Source organism: Malus sylvestris, chromosome 5 (assembly GCF_916048215.2).
Source record: "Malus sylvestris chromosome 5, drMalSylv7.2, whole genome shotgun sequence".
Lineage (NCBI taxonomy): Eukaryota > Viridiplantae > Streptophyta > Magnoliopsida > Rosales > Rosaceae > Malus > Malus sylvestris.
In genome coordinates this window covers 21,437,903-21,460,714 of record NC_062264.1, presented here as the reverse complement: position 1 = coordinate 21,460,714, position 22,812 = coordinate 21,437,903, and the positions used below count along the sequence as shown (strand labels likewise).

General features: G+C 39.8%; 1 protein-coding gene and 2 long non-coding RNA genes across 5 annotated transcripts; 2 read left to right on the top strand and 1 right to left on the bottom strand.

Moving 5' to 3' along the window:
• Positions 1–1,110: 1,110 nt before the first annotated feature.
• On the top strand, positions 1,111–4,756 carry LOC126622178 (pyruvate kinase isozyme A, chloroplastic-like). Its single transcript, XM_050290855.1, has 8 exons — positions 1,111–1,899; positions 1,987–2,074; positions 2,167–2,357; positions 2,485–2,603; positions 2,859–3,102; positions 3,211–3,445; positions 3,798–4,108; positions 4,391–4,756. The coding sequence occupies exons 1-8, from the start codon at positions 1,375–1,377 to the stop codon at positions 4,634–4,636; spliced, it is 1,959 nt and encodes a 652-aa protein (XP_050146812.1). The 5' UTR covers positions 1,111–1,374; the 3' UTR covers positions 4,637–4,756.
• A 2,146-nt stretch (positions 4,757–6,902) lies between these two features.
• LOC126622179 (uncharacterized) lies at positions 6,903–10,083 on the bottom strand. 2 transcript variants are annotated; one of them, XR_007623354.1, is made up of 3 exons: positions 9,110–10,083; positions 8,550–8,838; positions 6,903–8,210 (listed from the first exon to the last, which is right to left on the bottom strand). It is a non-coding gene; the product is annotated as an uncharacterized LOC126622179 (long non-coding RNA). The 2 variants fall into 2 exon arrangements; XR_007623353.1 differs by having other exon boundaries at positions 8,719–8,838; positions 9,110–10,072.
• A 5,518-nt stretch (positions 10,084–15,601) lies between these two features.
• Positions 15,602–16,494, top strand: LOC126621210 (uncharacterized). Of its 2 annotated transcripts, none has more exons than XR_007622843.1 (2): positions 15,602–15,722; positions 16,079–16,494. It is a non-coding gene; the product is annotated as an uncharacterized LOC126621210 (long non-coding RNA). The 2 variants fall into 2 exon arrangements; XR_007622844.1 differs by lacking the exon at positions 15,602–15,722 and adding an exon at positions 15,809–15,903.
• Positions 16,495–22,812: the final 6,318 nt, after the last annotated feature.

Here is a 22,812-nt window from a genome sequence, read left to right as displayed (position 1 = left end):
TGTTCAAATATTCAATGCCTCAAAATTCAAAACCTAAAATGAGAGAAATAAATTTAAATTGTGGACAAAAGAGACAAATTCGCATGCATTAAATATAGTGTTAGGTTTTTTTTTTTTTCCTTTTCTTTCTGTTTTTGTCAGAGGTGTTTGGTTTTTCTTTGACCGGAGCAAAAGTTAGAAGTTAATTGTTAAAGGAAAAGAGAGTCGGTGAGATCGAACATGTATCAAAATGCAAAGATTTAAATGTTTTCCATTATAGTAAAGCGTCATATGCAAATATAATGTTAGGTTTTGAATTTAAGGTTATTTATTTTTTGTCCAAATTTTAATTACATTATTACACTTACGTTTTGAATTTAAGGTTATTTATTTTTTGTCCAAATTTTAATTACATTATTACACTTACGTATGAGACAGTATTTTTGGTACATTAAATTTTTTTTTCACCATCACATACCGTGATGGCGACGGCTGCGGCAGTAGTAACGAGGCCACAACTACTAGCACATTTTCTTCCGACTATAGCTACCACTGCCACCACTACTGGCACATTTTCTGACGACTGTCAGTTAACAAATTTTCTTATCCTTTTAATTTTTTATTATTAACCTATTGTGAGACTAAAGGGGGTGTATTCAATTGAGAATGTGAGAAATTTTAATGGATTTATAAATCCATAGATTTTTATGGAGTTTAATTGATTTGTAGAGATTCCATATAAAATTTTGATTCAATTCCCTCGAAATCTCATGGGAAGATGTGAGATTTGTGGATACTTAAAATACACTACGAAATCTCTCCAATTCCCTCTAATTCTTTAACTTTCTTAAATTCTTTAAAATCAATTTCTAATTGAATACACCTGGAATGTTATAAACTTCTTTAAAATCTTAATTGAATACACCTGGATTTCTAAGGATTTTAATAAACTATTTTGAAATTCTAATTGAATACACCTAGAATTTCAGAGAATCACTTAAAATCCTAATTGAATACCCCTGGAATTATTAATTCTCTAAAACTCTCTCAGAATCCTAATTGAATACACCCCTCTAAACCTACCTCATCGTTTGTTCCAAAAAAAACAAAAAAAACTCTATGTTTTTTTTCCTTCTCCTCTTTGTTGACGAATATTCTTACACACTGTGAAGCATTGAAGTCTAACTCCTCTGCCTCCTATTCTTCTTGTAATATCCGAACAAAGTCCAATCCTCGACGGAGTTTTCGATCCAAGAAACTCCAATATTCATCTACAAAACTTAATTCTTTGAATACCCTTTATTCCATTACTCACAAAAATTCAGTCTTTCTTCTTATCTTGTTCTTTCTTTCTGGTATTTGATCAAGAAAGTTCACTTCAAATTCGTCGAATCCATGGCGGTCGCGGACCATTCGATCCATACGTGTTTTGGTGTCAAAGCCAATAACCCAAGTGCCAATTTACAGAAAACTGTTTTTGGTGTGCCCGTTTTGCACCATGGGGTGTCCTGTATTGGGAAGGAATTGAAAAGGAAAATTGGTGGTGGTGGAGTGCAGGCGGTGCAAGTGGGTTTGGCGGCGGCAGAGAGTTTGAAAAGTTTGAAGAGTTTGGATCTTGATGTGGTGTCGGAGAGGGAGTTGAGGGAGAAGGGGTTTTTGGGGTTGAGGAAGACCAAACTTGTGTGCACAATTGGGCCGGCGTGTTCTTCTGTGGAGGATTTGGAGAAGTTGGTTTTGGGAGGGATGAATGTGGCAAGGCTGAATATGTGTCACAACACGCGGGAGTGGCACCGCGACGTCATTAGGAAGATCAAGAGGTTGAATGAGGAGAAGGGGTTTTCTGTTTCTGTTATGATCGATACCGAAGGTACTCAGATTCATGTTGTTGATCATGGAGCTCCATCGTCTCTTAAAGTTCAGGTTAGGAGAGTTGCCCATTCATAAATTTTATCCGAAGGGAAAAAAAAAGGTTAATTTGATTGAATTGTATTTTTGTTGGATTATCAGGAGGATTCAATCTGGCTATTTACCACTGAAAAATTTGAGGGTTCGCTTCCATTCACAGTACAAGCAAATTATGAAGGTTTTTCTGATGGTAAGTGACGAAACTGCAATGTATTATTGGCAGTTTTATTGGAGTGGAAGGTGCATTTTGCATTGATGATTTCCATGTAATTTTTTTGGCAGGTATCAAAGAGGGTGATGAGCTTGTTATTGATGGAGGAATGGCATGCTTTGAAGTCATTGAAAAATTAGGAAGCGACCTGCGTTGTAAGTGCACAGACCCCGGTCTATTCCTGCCTCGAGCCAAATTCAGCTTTTGGAGAGATGGGAAGCTTGTGGAGAGGAACTATGACCTCCCAACTCTGTCTACTAAGGTCAATATCTGTACAATCTTCTTACATTTTCTTTTTTGAATTGTCTGGCTTTTCTTAGTGAAAGTAAATTTTGCTTTTAAGTTCGTCTATAATACATTTTGATGCTCATGTTCATTTTGTTTCGCAGGATTGGTCTGACATTGAATTCGGAATCTCTGAAGGCGTCAATTTTATTGCCATGTCATTTGTAAATGACGCTGAATCTGTGAAGCATTTGAAGAATTACCTCATCACCAAATCAGCCAAGTAAGGCAGTAGACAGTTATGGTTCAACATTTTATATTTCGTCGGAAATTTTATTCCTTGCATAATGTGATGGATTCTTTTAACAATATGATATTTGGCATCAGATTCTCAAGCATTTACGATTTGAGTCAAGCAGTCTTTCAATCAGATATAAATCCTTACCATGCTTTTTAGAAGCCACTAATTATATCATTACCTCTTGCTATTATCCTTTGGAACTCCAAATATGAAAACTACTGAGGTCTCCCTTTGCAGATCCACAAGAGTTTTGGCAAAGATTGAGAGTTTGGAAGCCCTTCAGAATTTGGAAGAAATTATAAAGGCTTCTGATGGAATCATGATTGCGCGAGTTGACCTTGGAGTTGAGATCCCACTTGAACAGATTCCAACAGTCCAAGAGGAAATAACCAATGTCTCCAGGCAGTTAAACAAGCCGGTAATTGTAGCTTCTCAGTTTCTTGAGTCAATGATTGAATACCCAACTCCAACGCGTGCTGAGGTACGATTAGCATCTCCTAGAACTATTGTAATTATGATGATTATTGCTGTTGCATGGGGAGCAGCAAGAGAGAAAATTAATCACATTATGATGGCTACTTCTCAAAAGGTTGCAGATGTTTCTGAAGCTGTTCGACAATATGCAGATGCATTGATGTTGGCCGGGGAATCAGCAATTGGATTATTTGGAGAGAAGGCTCTTTCTGTTCTTCAAACGACCAGTAGTAGAATGGAAACATGGAGTCGTGTGGAAAACCAGCAAGGTTCTCTCCTTCAGCGCCAACTAGGAGTCTCGTTGCCTGACCGCATTGCTGAGCAGATATGCAATTCAGCTGTTGAAATGGGTACTTTCACTTTTACCACATCCTCTTTTTTTTTCGATTTAAGTCTCTTTTGAAAATCGGCTAATGTGCGACTTAAGTTTATAATAAATTAACAGTCCTGCTGAAGAACATTGGAAGATTTTATGCTATGCTGGTTTACCTTAATAAAAACTTCATACAAACTTGTCAGAATTGTATCTGTAATTGAGTGTTGAAGCAAAGAAATAATAAGGGCAGGATCCCGGAAAAAAATTCAAATGATGTTCGCTTGAATCTATGAAATTAGAAACCAATCAAAGAAAATTTTCAGAGTCTAAATAGTATGTATTGTTCCCGTAAGTTACAATTAATTAACTTTTTTCTGCATGTGCAGCTAACAGCCTTGCTGTGGATGCAATCTTTGTTTACACCAAGCATGGGCACATGGCATCGCTCTTGTCACGAAACAGACCAAACCCTCCCATATTTGCTTTCACAAACGATGAAAGCACCCGTATGGCTCTGAATTTGCAGTGGGGAGTGATCCCTCTTCTTGTTGATCTATCGGATGATATGGAGTCTAACATATCAAGCACCATCCATCTCATAAAATCAAAGGGATTGGTGAAACAAGGAGATTGGGTCTTGGTGGTCTCGGATGTCACTCCTTCCCGCGCTACTCCGATGGCATTCCAATCAATCCAGGTGAAGACCATTGTTTAGGAGGAAAACTGTTTCTTTGTTTAAGGTAATGTATAATCACAAACAATGTCCATAAGTACTGAACAAAACATAGGATCGGAATCTTAGGGTCCATGGAAGTACTATAAGGGAACTTTTGATGCATGGACTCCATGTTAATGAACTCCATGTTTGGTTCATACTGAGGTTGGTGTTAAATAGCCCAATCGAGTCCTAGTTTATCCATTTTAATCCTCTCTGTATCGTTCTGTGTATTTCATTTTCCTTTTATTACATCGATCTCAGGTTACCAACATGAACCAACTTGGCCAGATTACAAATAAAAACGCCCCGTTTCGTGACTGCCAAGCCTCCCGCCTTGCTGCTAAGTGTGTCGAGCTCTTCAAGAAGATCATTTACGTACTGCCTGGTGGGAAGAAGCTTGAGAAGGAGCTGAAATACTTGGAGAATGGCGGTTTAAGCGAATTTATTTTGATGGGTTTTATGTATATTTGTGGGTCACTTTTGAATGTTATCCTAGCCCGGGGTTAGCATTCGGTTCCAAGGATGGTGACGGAAGTGCGCAGACAAAAGTCATCTGAAAGTTTATAGTAAGCTTATCATTTTGCAGATTTCCCACATGGTGATAATAAATGATCTGTTGCTGTCCAACTGTCTGATAATATAAGATATTTATGTTAATGAGATACTAACGAAACCGTCGAAATGAAGAAAAACTTGCCTACACCAAGGTAGAGAGATTAGAAGAATGGGGTATACATCACGTTTCATGGAAGTCGCTCTTTTCGGAATGATTACAACGTAAGTTAGCTTACTTTGGCTACAAGAAAGAAGTGGCACCATTATTTTTGTAAGAGACTCCTAACGTTTATGCGAGGACTTGCGTTTCCTCCGACTGCCAATATAACATACGTGTTTCTAACCGCAGACAGCTTTCGAAGGTCATGTGCTATATAAAATAAGCATATCGACTGATGGAGAAATACTTACACTCGTTTTATAAAAAAGGTCTTTCGCGTAAACTTAGGTTCTATAATAATTTTGAGGCTCGTTTAGTATGGGGATTGGATTGAAAATGATCTCTCTCTAATTTCAAGGTCTCTTGAGGTGTGAGAAATGAAAATTTATGACTAACTAGATGATAGAAGATGGATTACACTCGAAGAAAACTCCCCCATTCCAATCCTCTCCTAAAAGTAAAAGTTTTCTTTCATGTTTAATCCTCTTCCAATCCCCCTCAAATGAAAAGTCATTCACTTTTATATTCAATATACCTTAAAAATATGGAGTTATCCATCTCAACCCAATTCTGCATATCAAACAAGAATGCGTGCGGTCATATACCTGTGAATTTGATTACCGGAGCTGAGATTAAAATATTAAATCACATCTATTTACTCTTCAATCATAATATCCAATTCAAAGTAAATGTGAAAGATTCGTGTCATGAAACGGGAAAGAAAGGATACTCTCTGTATGACAAGCAGCCCAATATGAAAGATAGGTAAATCGCCAAAATGGTTCCTGAGATTTGCATAACTCATCACTTTGGTCCCTGAGATTCCAAATCAATAAAAGTGGTCTCTTGAGATTGTCCACCATAAATGTTCCGGAGCTCTTGGCCGGAAGCTTGAACAATTTTCAAAGCTTCGTAACTCAATCGTTTCTTAACCAAATTTGACCCATAATATATCAAAATGAAGATAGGAAAGTGTAGAATAAGATTATATCTATTTCAAAGCCCAATGGTTGCCGGAGATTGCCGGAAAATAGCCTCAAAGTTGACTGGCCCGAGTGAAAACTTGAAAACTCGCCGAAAATTGGGTAAACTTTAAACGTTCATAACTTCTTCAATACTCAACAAAATCAAGTAATTCAAAAACGAAAATCATACTTATCGACGAGAAAAAAAGAATGGTACCTTTTTTGACAGTTAAAAAAGTGACTATCTTGATCTCAAGTTAACCATTTTCGAACCGTTTCCAAGCCAAACCAAGGCATGTTAGCCATCGAAAAAGGTACCATTCTCTTCATCTCGTCGAGAAGCATGATTTTTGTTTTTGAATCACTTGATTTTGTTGAGTATTAAAGAAGTTATGAACGTTTAAAGTTTACCCAGTTTTCGACGAGTTTTCAAATTTTCACTCGGAACAGTCAACTTTGAGGCTATTTTCCGGCTATCTCCAGCAACCATTGGGCTTTGAAATAGGTATAATCTTATTTTACACTTTCCTATCTTCATTTTGATATATTATGGGTCGAATTTTGTTAAGAAACGATTGAGTTACGAAGCTTTGAAAATTATCCAAACTTCCTGTCAAAAGCTCCAGGACACTTAAAGGAATTTTTAACGGAATGACCAAAATGATGAAGGGTGGAGAACCTCAGGGATCACTTTTATTGATTTGGAATCTCAATGATCAAAGTGATGAGTTATGCAAATCTCAATGACCATTTTAATAATTTACCCATGAAAGATTTGAAGCACCAATTTACAATTGTGACATTGACAAATGACAATACATTAGGGTTATATATATATATATATATATAGCACCTGTATGATTGAGTGGCTTCAAAGCAGAATTTAGATTCAGACCCGATTTGTCATTTCATAGAAAATAAAAGAATTGTGGGAAACAAAATGTATAACAAAAACCATGGCAAATATGGCGTGTAAGGTCATATCACGTGACTATATAAACTTCCAAAAGAAATGATACCATTAATTCTCACCTGTTGGCTTTTAGTCCATACTAGTAAAGGAGCCCGCGCGATGCTGCGGGTTTTAAAACTATTAGGCATAACAAAAACAGTTGGTGCAAAGTTGTAATGAATAGTTTGAAACGAACAGTTTCTTGACTTGTTCATGCTTCGGTAAATAATATTCATCAGCATATGTATAAACCAAACTAAATTTATTAATTTAAAAAATTATTTGCTTCCTCTGCCCAACCCAAATTAATTCATACAAAATTTGCACAACACAAATTAAGAGATCAAACCAAATCTACACAATTCAAATAAGAGATCAAACCAAGCTAATATTTTCCTTTTGGAAAAAGCAGCATACTTTTGGGAGAAAAGTGAGGTAATTAGTAGTGTACCACTAATCAGACCCCTGTAAATCAGGTTGGCCTTAATTGATCAAACCGCACCTGCTTTCTGAAATTCTGAAATATATATCAAAATGAAATCACACAAAATCAAATTTGAAAAACAAACCATACTAATTCAAATAAGAAATACACACAGTTCCCAAATAAAGAGCATGGTTCAAGTTAGTGATTTGATTTAGGCACAGAATGCAATAGCAACCTATCTATTTATATAAATTAAAAATATTTAAATATATATTTCAATAATGTTTACAGTTATTCTCTACTGTAAGCAATTATTTTTGTTTAACAAAGTTAATTATTTTGTAAGCAATTATTTGTTTACAAATTCAAAAGTGATTTATTCACTTAAGTTCCTAATCAGAATAACATAAACATTCACATTAATCAAGAACTTGGAAAATGGTATGGACCTCCAACTGTTTACATCTTCTCATCTTGTCTAAAAATAAAACACCACATATGGGTTCTTCCATTGGATGAACACTTCATTTTCTATATTCTATTGGGTTCACTTTCTTTTCATTTTTTTTCATTTTTACCATACTAATCTGTGCATCAGTATGCCTTAACCTTTGACTCCCTATATGCACCTACTTTATTACCCTCTCTCTCTCCGGCTTTCCTTTTAAATAGGTTATCATAAACCCATGCTCACTTTCACCCAACAACAAAAGAAACAGAGGAGAAAGGAAGACACCACATTTAATTAATTCATGATTCGGTTTAATTAGCTTTGATTGAACTGGAAAACCTAAATCCTAAGCTCTATATAACAACCTGCATTTAAACTATCAAGTGATTTAAACTGCATTAGGCTAATTATTTTCAAATTTAAACTCACAACCATTACAAAGAGTTGCAAGCATCACAATGCATAATTGAAATATTAAAAGAATAATAAATCTCTCCCCACCTAAAACAGTCAGATTCTCATTTTCATCCAAGGCCCCGATGATGTTTAAATACTCTATGGCGTTTTGCACCTGTACAAGATATCAAGAGACAAAAGGTGAGTTGCAGATGAGCAGCAAAATTTACAAATAAGCACAACATCATTTCAGGAGGAACAATTTAGGGTCAGCCTTGAGCTGCACCTGTGCAGGGTGCAACTAAACCACCATATGCCTCTACGATAACAAACAGACATTAATAAGCATATGCACTGAATGCTAAGGAATTAGCAATCTTTAGCTCTAATCAGTTTAAGAAAGTAACGCTACAATGAAAAGAAAATTACAACAATTCTCAATAAGCTTTCAGATCATTTTAGTTATGACAACTTAAATATTTCCATGTGATCTCAAATACTTGGAGAACCTCACATGATCCATCATCCATGTGATCTCACTTCTTTTTCAAATGGGTAGCCTCCAATCAATCTAATATCTACCGAGTAACACTCAAAGATCAATACTTTAAGCAAAAACATAAGGGGTTTCATTTATTTCGCAAATAAAATCAATGGTTTACATAGAAATTAGAAAAGCTGACCAGTGAGCAAAGAATTTGACTATGGCAGAGGAGGCAGGGGTGTCTCCAAGGACTGCATTGAAGCTGGTGGCGTTCAAATCGACGACAAAGTCGCAAGCTGATGTTCAAATTCCTGATTTTCTGTAATGGTATAATGATGTTTGAGTGAAAAGAATAAACATTAGGCTCATTCATATCTCTATCAGTACAATTAATTTGATTAAATCGTCCATAACTTTCTTACAATAAAGCTCTATATTTCTGTTTAACCGCACTAAAAAGCCTGTTTTTCGCTCAAGAATCTTGTCAATCCATCTCACCAATAATTTTTCGAAAAAATCACACACATTTTAATCTAACACCAACCAAGGAGTTGTCAAATCGGGAAAAATAAAAAAGAGAAAAAACTTACCCAAAAAATAACAGGACCGCCGAACCGTCGGTAAATCTGAGACTGACCAAGCAAGGAACCAAACCGTAAAATATCCTGTTAGCCAGGAAAACTCTAGCACAGGAACAGAGCCAACCCAAAACCAAACGGTTACAATTCCATCCAAAATTAATCAAAACACAGAATAAAAATCAAAACACAGCAGTTAGAAAACATACCTCAGTTGTAGAAAATTAACTTCCCAGCGATGCAAAAACAACCGATGCTCAAACGGAAAACAAAATAAAAAATATATAGGACCAAAATCGGTGCAAATCAGACATAAACAAACGCAAAAAAATCTCTTGTCTAGGCTTGGAAGCTACGAAATTGAAGAATCTATTCCTCATATTGATTCTACTTGATATATCATTAGTAGGATCGCTAAATCATGAAATTATCCAAAAATCCTATATCGTAGAAAATTGAAAATTACAGGTAATCAAAAGCTCAAGAATTTTACACAGAAGAACTAACTTTCAAATAATTAAATATATAATTACGGGAGAAACGATACCTGTGTATGGAGGTGCTTCAATGGAGGGGGGAGAGAGAGAGAGAGAGAGAGAGTGGAAGAGAGAGAAGCTCCGAAATCGGGAGGAAGAAGCCGCGAGTAGGTTTTTTATTTTTAGTTGCTTCGGCGAACGAAGAGGTGGAAGAAAAGAAGAAGAAAGAGAGAAACGAAAGATGCTTCCAGCATCTTACGGAACCCAAGGAGGTGAACCCCTTTGATTTTCTTTTGCTAAGCGGGAGAAATGGAGGGTGAATCGGTATTGTAGTTGGTTGCGAGATAGTGACAGAGAAGTCGATGGAAAAGAAGAGTCCAGAAAAGGAAAAGAAGAGCAAGGAAGCAGGTGGAACACCCCAGATTTTTCAGCCTGCTTCCATTTCACTGATGACAAACACGTGTAAAACATGGCGCAATTGAAATTAAACAGACCAAGCAGGGGGCAATTTCGTCAGATCACTATTACTTTCACTGTTCATCAACAGTGTTCCACCCATTTGGGTTTTAGTATATATAGATTTTTTTTTTAAATTATTATTATTAATAGGAGATGGAGAATTCGAAACTAGTTAACATAATTTAGGAAAGATATGTGAGTTTTAAATCTGGGACGTATGGATGGAAATCCAATACATCATCTTGTAGCGATTTTGTCTTTCACCATTTTTATATCTGAATTTCCGACATCTGGTACGTCTCCATATTCAACACCACATTTATATCGAATTTCCGACATCATATTTCATCCTTCACCATTGTTAGATCTGGATTTCTTCTATCTTTATCATTTGTCGAATCTATAGTAATGTCCAAGGATTAATTAGTAAGATGTTACTTTATTAATCATGTTAAAAGATAATGTGACACAGAAGATGTAGATATTGTGTTGATACAAGAGTGATGCGTTGTGTATATAGTTTGTTGACGGTGTTAATACAGCATCGAAACATTGATGTTTCATTGTGATATAATGTTGATATTGCATAAATAATATAGTTGTTATATATATTTTTCCAATATGAGTTAGATATTGTATCTAGACATCTAGATAATTGTGATACCATGTCATTACAATGTGATCCACTGATATGGACATGTTTGATTGACGATGATTATTCCCATTTTTTTATAAAGACAAATTGCAAACCATCTTAAAAATCAAACGAGCAATATAAACGAAGATATAATCAACTAGCTCTTAATGTAATAATACATGTTAAAGAAAGGTCCTAAAACCTTTCTACTAATGTATGTCCCACTTTAGTTATAGCTTTGATACAAGATACTTCTCCTCACGTCATTCGTATATTATTTGGATGTGATACGATTCGTTTTTCCATGTCAAGATCATTTTTCTTTTATCAACGAGCAAAAGGGATTCAAATGTTAGTCATCTTCCGAATTCAAGAAGAGAAATACCGCTAGCACAATAACGGCTGATCATATCAAAATCATATACCTCTAATGAGGTGATAGGACTAGTGCCAAATTGCCTAATAGTTTTGTGAGAGTTATTGTGCATAATAAGACTCCTGCAAACATAGAAATAATCAAATCGGGGATTAAACTAAACAAACTAGATTGTCACTAACACAACAATTTAGTAATATTTTTTCGTTAATGATTAGTATGTGGTTTAAATATATAGTTGTATTTCAAAACCAAACAAGAAATAAACAAATTAAATTAAGATTTTATACGAAAAAGAAAATTAGAATCACTGTTGTTGATGCACAAAATCAGCGAAGACTTTGGTACAACAGAAAGTGTCAGGTTTTGTGACCTTCGCTTGGTTGCTTCGGTCACTAGTGAGGATAAGTACGTAAATGAATAGAGACAGAGAAGCAAACACAGGATGTACGTGGTTCACCCAGATTGGCTACGTCCACGGAGTAGAGGAGTTCTTATTAGTAGTGAAGGGCTTACACAAGTACAAAGGATCAAGCTCTCAATTTAGTGAGTTCTTGTGAATGATTTAATCCAAAATGGCATTAGGCCATATTGTGGGGGAATGACCCCTATTTATAGAAAAACTTGTAGCTTTGTCACATTGACATGTGTCATGTTATGATTGGTTCTTGATGTCGACACGTGCTGCGCTCTGATTGGCTTCTAATCTTGACACGTGTCGAGTAGTGATTGGCCTCCTGGTCGGAGGGGAACTCTTCTGGGTCCTTGACAGTATAGCGTTGGCCGGTGCTCGGTAGTTTCGGGATTGGTCAAGTATGGTACAAACAGTGCTCCCCTAAGTTCCCGAGTGAGGGAAACTCCTCGGTTGGGGACTTGCAAGATCCAATCCCTTGAGTAATCACGAAACTTCTAAGTACCGAAGTGTGGTCTGATCTTCATCTGCCCTTCTCTGGAAGTACCTTTCCTCCATCCGGGAATGGTGTACTTAGCTGATGAAGATGCACAAGGTAATGTATCAATTTCACTTTGAAGCTTACTTGTAGTTTCGGGCTTGGTCAAGTGCGATACAAACCCTATAGTAGGAGTCCCCCAAGTCGCCGAGCTAGGAGATCTGCCGAAAGAGGTGACAGACAAGGTAAGCAGTCAAACTTCCAAGTAAGCAACCCAGGATCAGATGTTTGACTTCGGCTTCCGGTTGATTGTTCTCCTTCTCCTTGTCTCTCATTCAACTGCCAGGATAAGGAGAAGCAAATGGATAAGAGATGATATGAGATACTTTTGCTTTTGAAGAAGTAACTTTCCATAGGCTTATTCTTGAACTGTGCTAGAGGGTTTTCTGGTGCCCTTCAGAGTATAAGGCCGACTCAAAAATTTGAGGGTCAAAACAAGTCCATCAAATCTAGAGTACGTTCGACCTTGATGATATGGGATACTTTTGCTGTTGACGGAATAATGAATGTGGTATGGAAAGGTGTCGTGCTGTAGTGATCTGTTTCAGCTCACCGTTGAACCTTCTGCTTCAATCTTTTGCATGGCAGAAGTGGTGTGCAACCTTTGCATTTAAATGGTCCTTCAGAACATTCCTTCATAGTGACTCATCCACGCTTGGCAGCTTCAGTGTAAAGAGCCAATATCTGATCAACTGTCATGAAGTATTTGCCGGTGGAATTCGTGACCTTGACAGCAGTTGAGGATGAGTACTCGAGAGCAATGCTAAGTAAGCAACCAGGCAAAGGCTCCAGGCAGTCAGTTCCAAATTGGAGGTTTGATTTCAGGTTCCGACTGACTGCTCTCTTTCTCCTTGTCCTGCAGGTGTGGACAAGGACAAAGACAAAGACAGGGAGAAAGCATGATATGGGATACTCTTGCTTTCGACCCTGATGATATGAGATACTCTTGTTCTTGGTGTGGCTTATTTGCTGAGGTATTATCGGGGGGAAATAAAGCTGAGTATTTCGAGAGGTTATGTTGAGGGTGCCTTTTCGAATGCGAGAAAGGGTTGAGCATTTTTGCAGGTTTTTCTGTCCGTTGAGGATGGAGGTCAATGTATATAGGGATTTCCCAATAACAAGTAGTAATGCTATTCCTTTACCCTTCTTGGTCACAGCAATGTAGTGGGAGCTGCCAGCTTCACGTGTTTTAATTTTGTCAGAGCACTTTGAAAAAGTGGTATGTGGTATCTGGAAAGCTGATGTTACGTGTGAAGATTACAGACAAGCTTTATCTAAGGAAATTTGGCTCTCGAAGTTCTGAGAGTTGTGCCTCTTCGGTTTTCGAACAAGCAATCCCGTCGAGGATCTGACTCTCGAGATTCGGAAAGCGGTGCTACTCCGGTTTTTTAGAAAGTAATTATGTTGGGAGTCTTTTCTCAAATGTGAGTAAAGGTTGGACGTTCTTGCCAACCTGTCTTGCCGCAAAACACGGAGGTCGACACACATAGGGACTTTCCAGTTGTCAAGCAGTGGTGCTGTTCCTTTACCCTTATGGGTAATAGTAGGGTAGCTGGAACTTCGAAATTCTCGTGCCTAAACTTTGTCAGAGATCTTTGACAAAGTTATATGTGGTACCCGAGGAGTTGATGGTGCATATGGAGAGCGGTGATTGAACAGTAAGATTCACGTGCTTTCTACTTCACCAGAAATCTTCGACAGATTGCCCGTAATTTCCGCAAAGCTGAGTGTGCATGTGACAGGTGCTGACGAGGCTGAAAAAGCAGGTGCTTCTTCGATTTCTGAGATCGGCCCTCGTGGTCTCTGAGCAGCCCAGCTTTTGAGAAAGCAAACGCCTCTTCGATTTCTGAAGCTCCGTCGAGTGCAGATTTTTATAGAGGCTGGCATTAAGTTCCACAGCACACTTGAATCTCTACCAGTAGAAGCTCATTTCTTGCACTTCTAAGATCTTGATTTGTCTGACCTCTTCCCTCTTCAACACATTTGAAAATGTCTGGACCCTCCGACCGTCGTTTTGACTTGAACCTTGGAGAAGAGACAGCCACGCCTTCTCCAGACAACATATGGCGCCCATCCTTCATATCCCCTACTGGTCCTCTTACCGTTAGGGATTCTGTGATGAAGAATGATATAACCGCTGCAGTGGTGGCCAGGAACCTTCTCACTCCCAAAGATAACAGACTACTTTCCAAACGGTCTGATGAGTTGGCTGTTAAGGACTCTCTGGCTCTTAGTGTTCAGTGTGCAGGTTCTGTGTCTAATATGGCCCAACGCCTATTTGCTAGAACCCGCCAAGTTGAATCATTGGCTGCTGAAGTGATGAGTCTCAAACATGAGATTAGAGGGCTCAAGCATGAGAATAAGCAGTTGCACCGGCTCGCCCATGACTATGCTACAAACATGAAGAGGAAGCTTGACCAGATGAAGGAATCTGATGGTAAGGTTTTACTTGATCATCAGCGGTTTGTGGGTTTGTTCCAAAGGCAATTTATTGCCTTCGTCCTCTAGGGTTGTACCTGGTAATGAAGCTTCAAATGATGAACCTCCAATGCCTCCTCCTTCTGGGGTTTTGTCAAGTACTGAGGCTCCGGATAACCACCCTCCGGTGCTTTCTCTTTCTGGGGCTCTACCGACTGCTGAGACTTCCCCTAAGCAACCTTTGTGAAGGCTCCCTTTTGTTTGTTTATTTTGACTCATGTATATGTACATATTTGTGGCTTATCGAAAATATTAATAAATAAGCTTTGCTTCATTTCAACATATTGTGTTAAATACACCGAAGCCTTCTTCATAAAGTTCTTTGAATTTTTGCTTTTGTTGAAACCTGTATTGTTGAAGCTTTGTGAGTGAAGCATGTAGTTTGAGGTAGTGTTCCCTTAATTTCCCGAGTGAGGAAAACTTCTCGGTTGGAGACTTGAAAAATCCAAGTCACTGAGTGGTTGTGAGACTGCCGAGTATCAAGGTGCAGTAGCATATGGTGGGAGTCCCCCAAGTCTTCAGGCGAAGAGAGTTGCCGAATGAGGTGTCTCGCGTGTTACTAATTTGTCAAAGTAACGAATCCTTGTTTCGATGTCACACATTCGTATATGCTTTATCTAAAAATATTTCCAACTTTTGTGTGTTTGATGCTGCATGCTATTGACTAGACAAGATCAAGTGCAATTAGTAGCTTTTCTCTCTTTTTCATCTTTTCTTTGGTGGAATTGCTTTTCGTTTCCACTAATCAGCCTGAGTGGATGCAAGATAACACCATTCTCTATAGCTCATATTGCAAAGTCGTCTTCATGAAAGTTTTTCCTTATCTTGTGAACTACAACATATCCAAATTTGAGATCCATCGGAGTAGTACAACTTCAGAAATTCAAGTATGATGAGTAACTGTTCATCAATGTTCTGTTAATCCGTCAGACTTGTTGTGAGCTTCGAAACTCCATTTTCTCTTGTTCAGATCAACATACTTTCTTCATCGAAGTTGTTCCTTAACTTGTGAACTACAACATATCCAAATTTTAGGTCCCTCGGAGCAGTATAACCCCAGAAATCCAGGTATGATGAGTGACTGTTTATCATTTGTCTGTCAACCCGTCAGAGTTGTTGTGAGCTTTGAAACTCTATTTTCTCTTGCTCAGATCAGCATGCTTTCTTCATTGAAGTTGTTTCTCAGCTTGTGAACTACAACATATCCAAATTTGAGATCCCTCGGAGCAGTATAACTCCAGAAATCCAGGTATGATGAATGACTGGTTATTATTTTTCTGTCAACCCGTCAGATTTGTTGTGAGCTTCAAAACTCCATTTTCTCTTGTTCAGATCGGTATGCTTTCTTCATTGAAGTTGTTCCGCAGCTCGTGAACTACAACATATCCAAATTTGAGATCCCTCGGAGCAGTATAACTCCAGAAATCCAGGTATGATGAATGACTGGTTATTATTTTTCTGTCAACCCGTCAGATTTGTTGTGAGCTTCGAAACTCCATTTTCTATTGTTCAGATCGGCATGCTTTCTTCATTGAAGTTGTTCCTCATCGACTCTTTCATAACGTATCAAAAATTCAGGATGAACTAACGGTTAAATATTTCCAGATCTTCGAAACATCACAACAGCTTCGAAATCTGCAAGAAGCCGACTATCATGTTTGGAGCTTCAACACTTTAATTTCCGTCGCTCAAACAGAAACGATTCCTTCTTGAAAGTTGTTCATCTGCTCAAGAACTAGAGGGTGTCCAAAATTCAGCTCCATTGGAGAAAAGCAGCAGCTGCAAAAATTTGATAGAGGAAAGGAGGCGAAGCTTTGTTGGATTTCGAGGCTGGGGAAGATTCCAGTTTTTGTAGCAACTTCAGTACTGGTGAATTGCTTGTATTTTTGTCCATAACTAAATTTTGGACTTTGAATTATTATTTGATCTATTATAATATGTTTGGGAACATATATAAGTGAATAAATAAGAAGGAAGATTTTGGGCCCTTGTGGGTGTAAAACAAAAAATGTTTATGTTTACCCAAGTGTTTTTGTACAAGTTCAAGGGCATCTTGGGTTTTGTGAACAAAATTTGTTTATTTGGAGCAAGGTTTTGTGTTGAAGCTTTGTAGGTGAAGCTTTGATGGTGAAGCTTTGTAGATGAAGCTTTGTAGATGAAGCTTTCTAGGTGAAGCTTTGATGGTGAAGCTTTGATGGTGAAAGTATGTAGAGGGAGCTTTCTAGGTGAAGCTTTTTTAGGTGAAGCTTTGTAGGTGAAGCTTTTTTAAGTGAAGCTTTTCGGGTGAAGTTTTTTGGGTGAAGCTTTGTGGGTGAAGCTTTTTAGGTGAAGCTTTGTGGGTGAAGCTTTGGAGGTGAAGCTTTTCGGGTGAAGCTTTTTGGGTGAAGCTTTTTAGGTGAAGCTTTGTGGGTGAAGCTTTGGAGGTGAAGCTTTTCGGGTGAAGCTTTTTGGATGAAGCTGTTTTTTTTTTTTTTTTTTTTTTTTTTTTTTTTTTGGCGCTTGACACGGTCTTCATTTGCTTGTTTTGTAGTGACTGTGGAAGACGGATTGCTTTCTGATTGAGAAGGGTTCCGGCATCGCTTTGCACCATCTTCATGTGGGTAATATAGGAACTTCCTTATGTTTTGATCATGCATGTAGTGATAGAATTTGTTTCTTCTTATTGTAGATGTCAGAGCCTGGAAGTTCTAGTGATGAGGGCTCTTCTAGCTTTAGCTCTAAGTCTGAGTCTGCAATGTCGGAGTCTTCAGGGTCTTTGTTAGAGTCCGGTACTAGAGAAACATTGGATGATCTTCCCAACCGTCAAACTTTAGCTATTGCTAGTTCTTCCTCCATGGCGTTGGGTGAGGGGGTTGTTTTTGATGCCATACCCATAGTTCGCTCTGAGTTCATAGCAGACCATCTAAAGAATAACTTGTTAGATAATGAGAAGCAGGTTGAGGCGCTAAGGCAGTCATGTAATATCCCTCGTAGTGTAGGGATACGTTTGGTACATGATGAAGAATGGCCTTCTGAGCCTCCCCAGGGTCATGTTATGTTCTACACCCAGATATTACTGACTTTAGGGGTGAGACTACCTTTACATCCGTGGTTGCAAAAAATGTTATCTTTGATCGGATATGCACCTGGGCAACTCAATCCTGGTTTCTGGGATACTTTGATTGGATTTTATATCATTTGGATGAAGTGTGGGTTGTGTGAGCCTTCCTTCCATCAGTGGCGTTACTGTTACAAGATGCGCCCAGCAAAATCATGCACTGGTTATGCCGAGTGTGCATGTCGGAGTGAGAGAGAGCGTATTGTGTATGGTAAGAAAAAGGCATACTACACATGGAAAAACCATTGGTGCTTTCTGTATAATGATTGGGAGTATGATAAGGGTGTCAAGCCTGAGCGACGTGTGCTTACTCACTTCCAGACTGTAGGTTGTAACGTATCAACCGTTCGTACTATTTGCTATTTGTTGTGGTCTTTTCTTGCTTCTAACACTTTGCTTCATGTAGTGACGCGGGGCACCATCAAACTGTTTGGGCAGGAGCTATCTGACATAGAGAAGGTGTTGAGGGTGCCCAAAGAGGATAGACACTTAAGCAAGCTACGACCTTTATTTCGTCGGTACGGTTTCCAACCCTTAGTTTCCGAGAGCCAGGGACGATCGAGTAAGTTGTATCCTTCATGTAAACTTTGCTCTTTTCCTTACTTTATTTGGAAAGTTGTATTTCTTATTTTGATTTTCCTTATGCAGTGGAGAAGGTAAGCAAGAAAACAGGGACTAGCACCCATAAAAGGAAAGCACCAGTGTTAGTTCCTTCGGAAGACATCCTACCGCATAAGAAAATTCATAAGTTCCGAGGGGAACCATCCGTTAGACCTAAGTCCCAAGATGGGGTCCTTAAGGGGCCTGCCTTTAGGAAGACTGGAGTCGAGGCCGTTGAAAATGCTGCTGCCGTAGTTGCAGGAGAAGGGAGCCGACTGTTGCCTCCTCCTCTTACTATGGAGCACACTGTCCAGGAAAGTGATCCTGGTTCCCGCCATGAGGGGAAAGGCAAGGAAAGAGCTGGCAGTGTCCCGTGGAAGGACTTGAGGGTTGCCACGCGGCCAAAGGATTTTGGGGATATCAACAATTGCTTGGCAGGGCGTCGATTCGCCTTCGATGAGCTCGGAGAGCCCTTAGCTAAGGATGAATCGGATTGCGACCGGATGTTGAAGCTGTCTTCATATGTGAGTGTTACTTTGTCATTTCCTTACTTTTTCCTCTTTATTGTCATTATTTAGGTAGTGATGATCGTCTTGCCATGCAGGTCATGGCCGAGTATCACGACAGACTGCAAGAGGTTGAGCGGTACAAGGCAAAACTGAAGGAGAATAAGCAGCTTGTGGACGAGGCCCGAAGGAATAAGGGACTTTTGACTCAGGCTCTCCAACTGAAGGACGAAACCATGGAGAGCTTGAAAAGGCGAAATGGTGAGAACCTAAGGCTTAAGAAATTGTTTGAGGCAACTAAAAAACAGTTGGAGGTGGCTACCTTGGAGGTATCCAAGGTTAGGGGAGAATTGGATGGTGCCTCAGTTGAGATTTCTGAACTGGAGAAGAGCATTCCAACTGAAAGGGAGGCTGCTGTGCAAGAATACTTAAGTTCTTCGACCTTTCATCTTGCTATTAAACCCTACTGTGCTCAAGAAGCTCGCTTTGAAAAAAGGAAATGGATGGCCGTCCTTGATCGTTATGATGATGGGAGCATTCTTCGAAAATACCACGAAGATATAGATGAGCATCATCGAAAGGGCGAGACATTTGTCCTTGCTGTTGATCCTAGCAGCGAAGATGAGTCTGATAATGAAGGTAATGCTGATGCACAGACTCAGCATGGTGAAGAGGATCTTGGGGATGCAGAGGATGATGGTAGGACGCGGAGTGATACTGCCAGGGGTTCGGCTTCAGATGAGAATGAATAGCAGTGTCTTTACTATCTGCATGTATTCTGGATGTAGTAGTCTGATGTGTGTATAACATGTGCCCATGTTATAAGCTTGAGAGTTTTGGATTTTAGGTGTTTATGAGTGTTTGCACTATTATTAATGCATGTTTGGCTATGTATGAATAGATCTATTGTTTGGATATAAGCCATTGTTTGGTTGTTCCTTTCTTTGTATAGTCTTGTCGACACATACTTAGATTTTGTTTCGTGTTGGATATATCTGCTTTGAGGTTTCAACACTTGAGTGTTCCCCTGCTATGAATGTAAAAGAGTGAGGGCTGAGTTGGCTAAATTACCTATTTATTGAATTCATTGCCAAATGGCCTTCATTACATAGGATGCCGAATGGCTATAGCTCAACACTTGTACATCGTGAGTCTATTTATAGTAGTACTTCAAGTGATCAGCGTTCCATGGATGGCCAAGGGTCTTGCCATCGGAGCTTCTAAGTGTGTAAGAGCCAGGGCGACTGATGCCAATGACTTCATACGGTCCATCCCAGTTTGGACTAAGTGTGCCTTCACTCGGGACTCTGTCGCAGAGTAATCTTTTCTTTAAGACCCAGTCTCCTATTTTGAAAGAACGAGGCTTGACCCTAGAGTCATAATAGTTGGAGATGCGCTGCTTGTAGGCGACATTCCTCAAGTGAGCTTGGTTTCTGTGTTCCTCGACTAAATCCAAGTTGAGGGTGAGTTGTTTGTCATTTTCACTTTGAATGTAGTTCTGGACTCGGAATGTTGCTTGCTCGAGCTCAACAGGGACAACCGCCTCTGTGTCAAAGGCAAGTGAGAATGGAGTTTCTCATGTTGAAGTCCGATATGAAGTGCGATATGACCAAAGAACTTGGGGTACAAATTCTGGCCAACAGCCTTTAGCTTTGTCCAAGCTGGTTTTCAAAGTGCGCTTGATTATTTTGTTGATGGCCTCAACTTGTCCATTAGACTGGGGATGAGCTGGAGAGGCAAAGCATAAGTTGATGTTGAACTTAGAGCAGAACAACCTGAACTTCTTGTTGTCAAACTGTCGCCCATTGTCAGTGACTATCGCATTGGGAATGCCGAATCTACAAAGGATGTTCTTCCACACGAAGTCTTCTATCTTTGCCTCAGTAATGGTTGCCAAGGGTTCTACTTCGGCCCACTTTGTGAAGTAGTCCACTGCAACGACTGCGTAACAGACTTTGCCCTTCCCTGCCGGCATTGGGCCGATCAAATCAAGTCCCCACTGGGCGAAGGGCCAAGGGCTGATCATAGGAGTAAGAGGCTCTGGAGGGGAATGAGGAATAGTTGCATATCGTTGACATTTGTCACATGAGCGGGATACTTTGATGGCATCCTGGTGGAGTGTTGGCCAGTAATATCCTTGGCGAAAAGTCTTGTGTGCTAGGGACCGAGATCCAGCATGATCTCCACAGACTCCCTCATGTATTTCCCGAAGGACGATTTCCGCCTCGGCAGGCGTAAGACACCTTAAGTATGGCAGGCTAAAACCTCGCTTATAGAGTTGATCATTGATGATCAGGTAGCGGGTAGACTTGTATCGAATTTGCTTAGCCTGGACTTTATCATTTGGGAGGGTGCCATGAGCAAGGAAATTATAGATCGGGGTGATCCAACTATCCCCCTGTTGTAAGTTGCATACTTCTGCGGCCATGGTGCTTGGTGTTGCCAACAGTTCGACATGAATTTTTCTTCCAATCTTGTCTTCCACAGCTGAGGCGAGGCGAGCCAGGGCGTCTGCATGACTGTTTGCCGCTCGAGGAACTTGGGTGATCTGGTAGTGGAAGTGCTTGAGCAAAAGTTGTGTTTGCGCAAGATATGCTGCCATGGAGCTGTCATTAGCATCAAAGTTGTTGGTAACCTGGTTGACCACTAATTGGGAGTCACTGAAAATATCAATTTGTTTAACCCCGAGGTGTTTGGCCAAACGTAATCCTGCTAGAAGGGCTTCATACTCGGCCTCATTGTTTGATGCCTTGAATTTGAAACGAAGAGCATACTCCATTGCTACTTTGTCGGGCGTAGTCAAGACTAGTCCCGCTCCACAGCCCTGTTGGTTGGATGAGCCATCAACATACAAACTCCATGCTGAGGTCGTTGATTCTACTTTCTGAGCTTCCGATGGTAATGAAGCTACTGCTTCAGGTGTAGAAGCAATGTCAACAGGATATGTGAAGTCGGCGATGAAATCTGCTACTGCTTGACCTTTTTCGGCTGGTTTTGGTTGGTAGGAGATGTCAAACTCACCCAATGCTATCGCCCATTTGATCATTCGCCCAGACATGTCAGGACTCTGGAGTATCTGTCGAAGAGGGTGATTGGTAAGCACGATGATGGCGTGTGCTTGGAAATAAGGGCGAAGTTTCCGAGCAGACATGACCAATGCTAGAGCTAATTTCTCAATGTTGGAGTATCGTGTCTCCGCATCTTGTAGGGCCTTGCTAGCGTAGTAGACGGGTCGTTCGACACCACTGTCCATTCGAATAAGAACAGAACTGACTGCTGAAGCCGAAACCGATAGATAAATGATGAGAGTGTCACCAACTTCTGGTTTGGAGAGCAGAGGGGCTTTACTCATGTACTCTTTGAGGTTCCTGAATGCCTTGGCACATTCCTCCGTCCATGTAATGTACTTCTTATTTCCCTTGAGTGCTTTGAAGAAAGGAGCACATCTGTCTGTGGCCTTAGAGATGAATCTGGTTAAGGCTGCCACCTTGCCAGTAAGGCTTTGGATGTCTTTTGAAGTTATTGGCTCTTTCATGTCGAGGATTGCTTTGATCTTTTTAGGGTTAGCTTCAATGCCTCGTTGGCTAATCATGAAGCCTAAGAATTTGCCAGAGCCCACGCCGAAGGCACATTTGTTGGGGTTCAACCTCATTCGATACCTCTTTAGAATGGTGAAAGTTTCAGATAGGTTGGTGATGTGTTGGTCAGCATGTTTGCTTTTGACTAGCATATCATCAACGTAAACTTCCATGTTCTTCCCAATTTGTTCGGCGAACATTGAATTGACCAGTCTCTGATAAGTTGCTCCTGCATTCTTTAGGCCGAAAGGCATGACTTTATAGCAATATAGTCCCCTGTCAGTAGTGAAGGCCGTGTGTTCTTGGTCTGAGGGGTTCATGAGGATTTGGTTGTATCCTGAATAAGCGTCCATAAAGCTCAAGAGCTCACACCCTGCCGTAGAGTCTATAAGCCTGTCAATAAGAGGAAGAGGGAAACTATCTTTCGGACACCCTTTGTTTAGGTCGGTGTAGTCAACACACATCCTCCACAAGACCTTTTGAAGCGAAAGACTTTCTTTGGTCGGATTTTTCCTAACAAGGACCACATTTGCTACCCATGTCGGGTAATTGACTTCG

What these genes read in the sequence shown, in the direction of transcription:
- LOC126622178 (XM_050290855.1), top strand. Translation starts at nt 1,375, where the DNA reads ATGGCGGTCGCGGACCATTCGATCCATACGTGTTTTGGTGTCAAAGCC. An exon ending in CAACTCCAACGCGTGCTGAG is followed by an intron (nt 3,103 to 3,210) that starts GTACGATTAGCA and finishes ACTTCTCAAAAG; the next exon opens with GTTGCAGATGTTTCTGAAGC. An exon ending in TGGCATTCCAATCAATCCAG is followed by an intron (nt 4,109 to 4,390) that starts GTGAAGACCATT and finishes CATCGATCTCAG; the next exon opens with GTTACCAACATGAACCAACT.